Source organism: Caenorhabditis elegans, chromosome IV (genome assembly GCF_000002985.6).
Source record: "Caenorhabditis elegans chromosome IV".
In the NCBI taxonomy this organism is placed as follows: domain Eukaryota; kingdom Metazoa; phylum Nematoda; class Chromadorea; order Rhabditida; family Rhabditidae; genus Caenorhabditis; species Caenorhabditis elegans.
The window spans coordinates 1,873,068-1,884,713 of NC_003282.8; the positions used below are offsets into that span (position 1 = coordinate 1,873,068).

At 34.8% G+C, this 11,646-nt stretch overlaps 1 protein-coding gene across 8 annotated transcripts in view; it reads left to right on the plus strand.

The window, feature by feature from the left end:
• The window catches only part of egl-4, a gene marked incomplete at both ends in the record, with an annotated part of 32,526 nt that extends 24,997 nt beyond the window's left edge, over positions 1-7,529 (plus strand). For 2 of the 8 annotated variants that reach the window (NM_067741.5, NM_001444097.1), the window contains 4 exons: positions 518-625; positions 2,584-3,140; positions 4,120-4,753; positions 6,777-6,872. In NM_067741.5, coding sequence (NP_500142.1) covers positions 518-625; positions 2,584-3,140; positions 4,120-4,753; positions 6,777-6,872 — 1,395 coding nt within the window. Of the gene's footprint in view, positions 1-242; positions 389-517; positions 626-2,574; positions 3,141-4,119; positions 4,754-6,776 lie in introns of those variants that run through there. The other 6 variants (NM_001028053.6, NM_067740.6, NM_001307521.5 and 3 more) reach the window with 6 other exon arrangements.
• Between the last annotated feature and the right edge of the window lie 4,117 nt (positions 7,530-11,646).

Sequence of the window (11,646 nt, forward strand, 5' to 3'; positions counted from 1 at the left end):
ACACAAGAATCGACTTCAAATTGAGCACACACACACACACACACTATGATTAATTTGAGCTCATTCACTGTGCTCTGTTGCTCTTTTTTGTGCGGCGGCGGAACCCGTTTGAGATAATCCAAATTATCAACAAAAAATCGGGGGCCGCCGAGCCGTCTGTTCGGGCGGCTCAATTACAGTAATACAGAGGAATAGGCTCCGCCTATTTTCGGCGGGGAGCTCACCGAATCGTTTTCGGGCTCATTTTAGGCCTATTTTCTGATGGCTTATTGTTGTGCACCAGTTTTGGCGAAAAATGTTCAAGTTTTGACCGAAAATCGGGAAAAAACGGAAATTATATTTCTCTAATTAACTAGCTATCGGAGTAAAAATGAAGAAGGTTTATGTGGTGAGTTTTAATCAAAAATCTATTGAAAACCCTAATAAAAAATGTCATTTTTAACCTCAAAAGGTCAAATTTTTCATAAAAATCCCGACCAAAACCTTATAAAAACCGCCTAAAACTCTCAATTTTCAGGTATCAATCTTCCAAAATTTGTCGGAAGATCGCATCTCAAAGATGGCCGACGTCATGGATCAGGACTATTATGATGGTGGACATTATATCATTCGACAGGGTGAAAAGGTAATTTTTCGGGCTTAAAATTAATGAAAATTTGGAATTTTTTGACTTTCAATTGTCCTATTTTGTTGGAAATTTGAGAAAAATCGAACTTGGAAAATCTCGATTTTTCGCTTGAAAAATCGAAAGAAAGGTTAAACTTTTTTTTTTTAAAACAACATTCGATTTTTTGGCTTGAAAATCGTTAAAAAAATTCGACAAAAAATAAAATAAAAATGATTAACTACTGGAAAATTATGCAATTTTGTCCTAAAATTTGGAATTTTTGAAAAAAAAATTAAACGCGAAAATTTCCCTAATTTTTGAGCAAAAATGCAAACTTCAAGAAAAGTTATAAATTTCTGAAAAATTTTCGAATTTAGATTTTTCCGAAATTTGTTAGATTTTTTTTTTGAATTTTTCAGAAAAATACTGAAAATTTTTGGGCTGAAATTTTGTAGGTAGCAATAAAAAAAAAGGAATTTTTTCTAAGAATTTCAAAATTCCTCCAAAATTCGTCCAAAAATCTTTTTATTTTTGGCAGAAAATTCCTGAAATGTAATGCTGAAATTTTTTGCGTAAAAAACTCGAAAAAATGAGAATTTTCTAAAATGTTCAAATTTGAATGCCTCGAATTTTTGTGCAGTTGTTTTCTTATAATCCCAAAAAAATTACTGAAATTAGACCGAAGAATATAGTTTTTTTGTTTAAAAAATCGAAAACGGCGGCGTTTTCTAAAAATTCCCATTAGAAAAAAAATTATCTAAAATTTCAAATTTTTTAAAATCCTTCAAATTTGAATTTTTCTAAAATTTTCTATTAAATTTTTGAATTTTGCAGAAATTCTTACAATTTAAAGGAGGACTAACGGTTCGGACGATTTTGAACGTATAGACCCAAAATGAGCTCAAATCAACGAATTTCGTAATGAAACTGCTCAAAATATTTTCAAAAATTTTTTATGGCGGTTCAAAATTTCAAAAAAAAATTACACTGCTTTTCCTAAAATCTCGAATTTTTCTCATTTTTCCGTGTCACATATGTCCGAAGTTGAAGCCGATAGGTAACCAAAAATCATCGAAATTGGTTACCTATCGGCTTTAAATGTACCTTAATCAACGAAATTAAATGAGATTAATTACCAATATATGTAATAAAAGGACGATAATTCCAAAAAAGCCAACTTCGGACAGATGTGACACGAAAAAATGGGAAAAATTCATGATTTTAGCTAAAATCAGTGTAATTTTTTCCAAATTTTGAACCGCCATAAAACATTTTTTAAAAAATTTTGAGCAATTTCATTACGAAATTCATTTATTTGAGCTCATTTTGGGTCTTTGTCACGTTCGAAATCGTCCGAACCGTTAGTCCTCCTTTAAATTGTAAGAATTTCTGGAAAACTCAAAAATTTAATAGAAAATTTTAGAAAAATTCAAATTTGAAGGATTTAAAAAAATTTGAAATTTTAGATAACTTTTTTTCTAATGGGAATTTTTAGAAAACGCCGCCGTTTTCGATTTTTTAAACAAAAAAACTATATTCTTCGGTCTAATTTCAGTAATTTTTTTGGGATTATAAGAAAACAACTGCTCACAAAAATTCGAGGCATTCAAATTTGAACATTTTAGAAAAATTATCATTTTTTCGAGTTTTTAACGCAAAAAATTACAATTTCAGCATAACATTTCAGGAATTTTCTGCCAAAAATAAAAAGATTTTGCACGAATTTTGGAGGAATTTTGAAATTCTTTTCAGAAAAAATTCCAAGTTTGAGCACTTATTTCAGGATTTTTTTTAATCAGGAAATTAGAATTGCTACCTACAAAATTTCAGCCCAAAAATTTTAGTATTTTTCTGAAAAATGCTTTTTTTTTCTTTTTCTGAAAAAGTCTTTACGTTCGAAATCGTCCGAACCGTTAGTCCTCCTTTAAACGCTTCCGTTTTTCCGTGCAGGAATGCAATGTGACAAGTGTTTACAGGGTGACGCATTCTTCGTAATCAACTCAGGACAAGTGAAAGTCACCCAACAAATCGAAGGAGAAACCGAGCCCCGAGAAATCCGTGTGCTCAATCAAGGAGACTTCTTTGGAGAACGTGCACTGCTCGGCGAGGAGGTCCGTACAGCCAATATTATTGCACAAGCTCCAGGAGTTGAAGTACTTACTTTGGATCGAGAATCATTCGGAAAGCTTATCGGAGATCTTGAAAGCCTTAAAAAAGACTATGGAGATAAGGAACGTTTGGCTCAAGTTGTCCGAGAGCCGCCGAGCCCTGTGAAGATTGTCGACGACTTCCGAGAGGAGTTTGCACAGGTTACACTGAAAAATGTGAAGAGGCTAGCGACACTTGGAGTTGGAGGATTTGGAAGAGTTGAACTTGTCTGTGTAAATGGAGATAAGGCAAAGACGTTTGCGCTGAAGGCTCTGAAGAAGAAGCATATTGTTGATACCCGGCAACAGGAGCACATCTTTGCCGAGCGGAATATTATGATGGAAACTTCAACTGATTGGATTGTCAAGCTTTATAAGACTTTTAGGTACAGCCTGCAGCAGCAAAATACATCAAAAAATATTTGGTTTTTGCTGTTAAATTTTGACCTAAGAAAGGAGTTCAGTTTTATTTTTGGCTAGAAAACTTTTTTCAATTGAAAAATCGAAAAACGCTATGATTTTTTGTCAGAAATTCTAATTTTTCTGCAATTTTGATCTGGAAAGGGGCGCGGAGCCTGTTAAACCACGCCCCGAAAATGGTTCTCATTTTTTTCACCCATTTTTTGGTTTTCAACATTTTTTCCAATTGAAAGCCGTTCGATTTGCTGTAAGGAATTTCGAATTTTGCATCCATTTTTGATCTGAATAGGGGCGGAGCCTATTAGGACAATTTTGACCTCAGAAAAGGGCGGAGCCTGTTTAGCCACGCCCTAAAAATGGCTTCTATGTTGAATAAAATTTTTTAATGGGGCATTAAACTTTTTCCAACTAAAATCCCTAAAATTTTCTCTCCGAAATTTGAATTTCGAAGCATTTTTGACCTTAGAAAGGGGCGGAGCCTATTTAGTCACGCCACGCCCCGAAACTGGCAATGAACTTTTTCCCCCAATTTTAACGCGAAATTTTCACTTTTCTAAAGAAAAAAGTGAAAAACCCCTATGAATTTCCGTCGTAAATTTGAATTTCAAAGAATTTTTGTCCATGAAAGAGGCGGGGCCTATTTAGCCACGCCACGCCTCGAAAATGGCAATGAACTTTTTTCCCCCAATTTTAACGAGAAATTTGCACTTTTTTAGTGTTAGACACTTAGGTTTAATGAAAAAAATTTCCGAAAAAACAGCTGTCCGAATTCTCTGTAAAAATGACAAAAAAATTTAAAATTTAAAGTAAAAATTTAAATTTTCCAAAAAAAAAAACTCAAAACTGGTAAAATTGAAAAAAACATTGCCTGAAAATCCACGAAATATGCGAAAAATTCGGTTTTTTATCTCGAAAAAAAATTTAAAAAAAAAAATTTTGTTTCAGAGATCAAAAGTTTGTGTACATGCTGCTCGAGGTATGCCTTGGCGGTGAACTGTGGACGACACTCCGCGATCGAGGACACTTTGACGATTACACCGCCCGTTTCTACGTGGCCTGCGTGCTCGAGGGTCTCGAATATCTGCATCGCAAGAATATTGTCTACCGAGATTTGAAGCCCGAAAACTGTCTGCTCGCCAACACTGGATATCTGAAACTTGTGGATTTCGGATTCGCAAAGAAACTCGCGTCTGGAAGGAAGACGTGGACATTCTGTGGAACACCGGAATACGTGTCACCTGAAATTATTCTCAATAAGGGACACGATCAAGCCGCCGACTATTGGGCTCTTGGAATATATATCTGTGAACTGATGCTCGGACGGCCACCGTTCCAGGCTAGTGATCCTATGAAGACGTATACATTGATCCTAAAGGGAGTAGACGCACTGGAGATTCCGAATCGTCGGATTGGAAAGACGGCGACGGCGTTGGTGAAGAAGCTCTGCAGGGATAACCCGGGAGAACGGCTCGGCAGTGGAAGTGGTGGGGTGAATGATATTCGGAAGCATCGGTGGTTTATGGGATTCGATTGGGAAGGATTGAGAAGTAGGACGTTGAAACCTCCAATTCTGCCGAAGGTTTGTTTGGGAAGATTTAAAAAATTTACAGCTGACCAAGGGAAAATCAGTAGTGATATGAATTTTTCCGGAAAAAATCGGAAAATTTTTCGGATTTTCGATCCACATTTTCCTTTTGAAAAATCGATTAAAAAACGTATTGGGGGGTACCAGTCTTTTTTTTTCCGAAAAATACAATTGTTTTGCACACGTGGTCGCTGGCTGTCCTTTTGCATAAGTTTGAAGCAAACGCGCCTCATTGAGAATTCACGTTGGCGCCAACTCTCGCTATCCATTGGGCGTGAGAGACGCAGATACTACTTTTTTCTCTGGACGTGAAAAACGCCAAGAATAACCGTTTTGCCGTCTGCGTCTCTTCTTTCACACGCTATTTTGGCTGTGGACGAGGAATTCTCCTTCCAGGATTTTCTAGGCCATTTTCTCACATTTCTCAAGTTTTCTCGTCCGCGAGAAAACTTGAATTTTGAGACAGCCAGCGAGCACGTGTTTGCACAGTCTCCTCGGCGTCGAATTGGGCTGGGGCGCACTTGCTGACACCTTGGCGCAGCCTGGCGCAGGAGTGAATCTTTTTACCGTTGAGAAATACAATTCTTCGTTTCTTAGCGTTGAAACAAATTTTTGTTCGCAGATTTCGAACTTAACTTTTGTTCATTAGCACAAAACGAAAAGAAAGACCATAAAAATAGAAAATTTCGTCAAAAATTGAAAGAGGAGTAGGGATTTTTTTTTAAATCAATTGAGAGCTCCGCCCACTCAACGCGCGGTAAACATTGTCAGGCGCGGAACTCGCAAGATGTCGGGCAATGATATCACCTACCCTCGCGAACATTTTCTTCATCTGGAAGATGAATATCATAGGTGGGGGGTGGCTTAAATTTTTGAATTCTAGAGTATTTGCCACACAATTTCTACATTTCGGAGAAATCCACCAAAATGCGCAAGCAAAAACGCGAAAGGCGCCAGTAAGCTACCTCTACTGCGCTTTCGATGCCGAGGAGACTGTGTTTTGATCCGAAATCGTCAATATTTGGTATTAAAAAATTTCGCAAAAAATTATACGAAAACTTTTAATATTTTATCAATTTTTTTCAATTCTGACAAAGTTTCAGTTAAAATTTGTCAAAAATTCAAATCCAGCTCGCGCAGACCTTCAATTTGAATATAATTTCGACAAATTTGGAATTTTTGGGTCTCGCCACGAAAACTGATGTTATCTACAGTAACCACCCATACTTTTCTTTGTAATTTTCAGTTTTATTCCTAATTCGGCTTCAATTTTAGTATGAATTTCAGTAATATTATTTGGAATTTTGGGAATTTTTAATTTTAGGAAGAAAATTGTACATTTTTGGCTAAAAATCACTAAAAAACTAGGAAAATTACCTCGGGAAAGGACTAAAAATGTGATTTTTAGTTTCAAATTCAGTTTCATTGATTCCCCTATAAATGTTCATTTTTACAGTATTTTTACGAGAATTTTGAAAATTTTAAGTTTATTGGGTCTCACCACGAAAGGCTACAGTACCCCTGCAAAATTCGTGGCACTATTGCACAGTCTAATGATTTTTGCGTCATAAATACGGTGCCCGGTCTCGAAACGGCATTGTTTTGTTAAATTCGAAAAGGTTTGCGCCTTTAATGAGTACTGTAATTTCACATAAATTTTCTACAAATTGTGAAAAAAAATATGAAAAAAGGAAAAAAAAATTGCACGTACAGTACACCACTTTAAAGGCGCACACCTTTTTCCATTTAACTAACATTTGTCGTGTCGAGACCGGGTACCGTTATTTTAACGCGGCGAAAATCGCAAAACTTCATGCCTTGGTAATACGGAAAGGATTTTCCTCACATCTTTATAGTAAAAACCTGTAAAAAGCGATCGATTTTCGCCATGAAAATATAAAATTTTCAAGTTAAAAAATGGTTTTTAACTCGAAAATTTAAATTTCTATCAGTTTTTAGGGCCAAAAATCGCAAACTTCCACTCTTAAAAAACCCCTCAAAAACTTCCATTTTCCAGGTGTCCAACCCAGCAGACGTGACGAATTTCGACAATTATCCACCAGATAATGATGTTCCACCAGACGAGTTTTCCGGATGGGATGAGGGATTCTAGGCGTCCGATCTTGCTCTTCTGCTGCTCCGTCGTTTTGTGCTCATTCTCACCCCACCAAAACCGCCCAAATTTTCATAATTTTCAGTCGATTTTCAGTGTTCACTCTGTATTAGTTTTTTTTTTCTGTGTATATATATATATCACCTCTCCTCATTATGTTCGGTTAGTGTACCGCCGCCGCCCGTCTCGCCCGCCAAATAAATTTCAAATTTTCCAGAGATTTTCCCCCCGTTTTCTTGTTCTTTTTCCACCATGTTCACTGAGATTCTATGTGATCTTTTCCGGTTTCTCTATGATTTTTTGAAACTCTACCGCCACTATTTTAGTATTCTCGAATTTTCATATATTCACCCCCTCCTCCTCTTTTTTCTCAGTTCCTCATTTTCAGTCTAACACCATTTTTTAGTTTCCCAACAAAAAAGTCCGAGAGAAAACTCGGCAAACTACACCACCACCAGGTAATATTATTATTTTCTAATCCCCCCCTAATACTGATATATCTCTATTTTCATTTCTATCTAAAATCCAATCATTCGAAATTGAACTATACATACTTTTTTTTCTTTGCTCTCTCTCTTATGTCTCGATTCTATATTTTTGATTCTTTTCTATGTGTTTTTTTTCGTGGAATGAATTATTGATACGAACAAGAAAGAAGATTCGCATTTAAATCGAATGCAATAGATTCAGAAAACTAGAGGTAGACGGCAATCGAAGATGGAATTTTTGTTTTCAAGAAAATCTGAAAAAATTTTTTAATTACTTTATTTAAAAAAAAAAAGTAATTTTAAACAATATTTCGTGAAAACTCCACAGAAGCTGGCTGTTTAAAAAATATAGTCAAATGGTGAATTTTGAGGTCATAAAACACCATTATCGACAATCAATGTATGGAATTTGGTTGACTGGAAATTCATTGAATATTGTAAATTTTACGAAAATGGTACTTGTGTAAATATTATACCCCCGCCATTTTAAAAATTAATAAAATTTCCATTAATTTATCCGTTTAAATTAAACGTGATACTCATTTTCCTCGTTAGGCTTACAATTAGGAATGGTGTTATCCTAAGCCTACAATTCCACACGTTTTTATTTTATAAATTAAAAAATTGATTTTTAAAATGGCGGGGGTATAATACACAAGTACCAATTTGATTTACGGTTTCAACTGTATCAAATACATAGGTTAAACTGTGAATTCAGACATATTTCGAATTTTTGACATATAGTAAACGTTACAAATCATTTATTGAGTTGAGAAGTGTAAATTTAGTACAAAGTAAAAATAAATAGGTACCTGAATCCCAGATCCGCAGTGCATAGCACTTGAAGAACGGATCGTCCTTTAATCCTTTAATCCTTTTAATTATGGGTGCATTTTTGGACCTGGCAATTAAATTTGAGTCGCGCAATTCAATTTCAACAGGTATGTACAAGTCTTGCGAAAAAATGGTTATAAAAAAATGTTGGAATTTTGGTAGAATTGACATGCCGTTGGATAGGCAATTTTTTTATATATAGGCGCAAAAAAACAAAAATTTTGGAATTTTGGAATTTTGCCAGAATTGATATGCCGTTGGATAGGCAATTTTTTTTTTAATATTATGGGTACATTTCTGGACCAGGAAATTATACCCATTAGAATTGAATTCGAAATAAAAACCCCTATAGCGCGGCTCAAATTTAATTTCCAGGTCCAAAAATGTACCTATAATATTTTTAAAAAAATTGTTAAGCTGCCGGTTGGCCCATAGCTAACCGTCGTCCTGCAATATTTATCAGCAAACATGTTTCGACATCAATATCGCATGATATACTATTAGAGACTGTTTGGTAATTATTACGGTAGAGTACATTGTTCTTCAAGTTTTGAAATTTCTCAACCCCTACCCTTCCTGATATTCGAAAACGCCCGACCGATCGGGAGTGTGAAGTAGTATTTATTGATGATGAGGAGATAGTGTTAAGAACATTGAAAAGACCGAGGGGTGAAAGGACAACATATGAGAACAAACATGATCGGAAGGAGGAGGACATATACACAGAGAAGAGTACTCAACCTCATTCAATCTTAACACTTGTGGCTACCGTAGGTGTTGAGTCTCGCGGTGGAACAAGATTGACATAGGGGAAGGACAATAGTTTGCACAAAACATTGATAGAATCTTGTTGGTATAGTGAGTGAATGGTGATTGAGAGACACAATAGGAATAATAGTGTGCACACTGCCGCCGTTGGGCTTAACTCTTCGCTGGTATCAAGAAGCTCCGGCATGTTTGACAAGAAGAAACTTGTTCATCTTGTGATTTGATACATGGAATCTTATACAAATTGTAATAAGATCCTGGAAGCACTAATCAGAAGTTTGGCTTATATCTTGAGTGAATGATTGGTCTACGGAGTGTGTATATCAAAAAATCATGCACACTGAACACAAAATGTCGATCTATACCAAAAATACAGACTTGAACGCTTTGAAATTTTCAAAATTGAATGCTAACCATCGTTACTATGTATATCCTTAATTGTATGTTTATATCGGAGAGCACAACGTTGGGATTAACTCTACACTGGAATTAAAAAATTGCAGCATGTGTAAGACATGAGCCGTATTTTGTTTCGATACGTGAATCTTTATAGAACTTTAAATAAGTTTCTCTAGAACCGTTTTGAGGAGTTCATTTCAAAAACCATCTGGAATATACACCACCAAGTGTGTGAGACCCTTAAAACTTGATTTGGTATGGATTAATTTGAGCAGAATCTGAAATCGTGTCTGGATGCTCCTCAATTTGACGAAGCTTTTAAATTTCTGATAAAAATCGAAAAAAATACCATTTTACGATAGCAGTTACAGATGGATAAGTTTATATAAAAAATTGGAAAAATTACAATAATAACACTAAAACATCGAAGTCTTTTTGCACATTTTTTGCACATTTTGAAAAGTTTCTCAAAACCCGACTGAGCTTTAAAACATTCTCTATGCTCGTACAAGTTGATATGTAGAAGCGAAACATCACAAAAATTTCGCTAAATCGAGTTATGAGCCTTCAAAGTGCCGAAAAAAATCTCTTCGTCCATCTAATTTGAATTTCGCGCGCAAATGAGCGCCCCCTCGTGTGTACTCCTCTCGGACAATCAAATAATTAATTTCTCGATTTTCGGCAATTTTAGACGATTTTTCGTATAAAAAAAGTATCTATAAAAAAATTTAAAAATTGACAAAAAAAACACTCAAACATAATAGTCCTCTAATAGTCTTGACTCTAATAGCTTTGAAGTTCTACACTAAAATTGGAAAAAGTTTGCATTAAAGAGGAAGCACGGTGTATATAGATTGTGCACATGGAATTTGTAATTAACGATGATGGTATACTGTAGCAAAATTTGAACATGGTTGATTAAAGGTGGTGTAGCGCCAGTGGGAATTATGTCTAAATTCACTTATAGTGATTTAAATCAAATGTGAATCATAATAAAACACTTCAAGAATTTTTAAGATTTTTCAAAATTTCCTGTCAAAGTTTTGGCAAATTGTCAAAATTTTGAAAAATATGAGCTTTTGAGGAGACCCAACAAGTTTACAGTATAAAAAATGCTGAAAAAAAAAATTTTTTTTGGTCGACTTCCAAAATTAAAAAATTAGAGTGGTAAAAACTGAGTAATTGTCACTTTTTGACAGTAAATAAAAAATTTTCAAAAAATGTTCATAAAGTTTTATTATGATATTCGTTTATTTTGGCACCATATGAGTAGTTTTTCACACTTTCCCCATGGGCACTACTCCACCTTGAATGTGCCGATACTAACAGCCAGTGCGGTAATACATAGTGTAATATTATTGTATCGACCTTGAAGTTGAACATTTAAAAAAATTAACTAAATATATATATATATATATATATTTTCATTTATTGATGTGAGAAGAAAAAAAAATCAATAAATATAATTAGACTCATCCCACTATGCCGTTGGAATAACAAAATATTTTGAACATTTTAATTTTCCAATAAAAATTGAATCTTCTACAATACTTTGTATTAAAATTTTTGATTTAAAATTTGTTACACTAAAAAAATTTCTGAGGCAACTCTTTTACTTCTTCTACGTGGCTTCCAAGAAAGATCCCCCTCAAAACTTTTAACTCTGTTCTTCCACTTCCCTAAGCACACGCTGTCACTCCGAATCACAGCTCATTTGAGCTTAACTCATTTTCACACCATTAACTGCTGCAATAGCGTTTAGGTTTTTCGTGTCAAAAAAAAAAACGGAAGCTGGATATATACGAAATTGAAGTGGGCGACACCATAATCTGTCGTTGAGAAAATCTCCACTCTCTTTTCGAAAAGAAAATTTTCTTTGAGATTGATGTGATGTGAGAGTTGGGTTACGGTAGGTTTTGTCTTTTTGCAGGCACAACTTGAATCAGTACAGTATCCTGTGGGCGGGCGCTAGTGATAGCGCAAATATCGCGCGCTGATTGGGTACACTATCGATGCACTATATGATACAGTGACGGGAAACATTTTATTTTCATACTAAGTTGCCCACAATTTTCTGCAATATTGTTCTAGAAAAAGTTACAGCAGCCGATATTTTGCAGGTTCGTATTTAAGTGGAATAGGTCTATAACTTTACTATTAGTGAAACAATGCTAATACTGAAATTTCAGTGATAGATAAATTTAAGAATTTCATGATGTTCTTGCAAAATTCAAAAAGTTCAAAGTATTTACTCTTAAAAATGTTTAACAATCAATTTTTCTTAA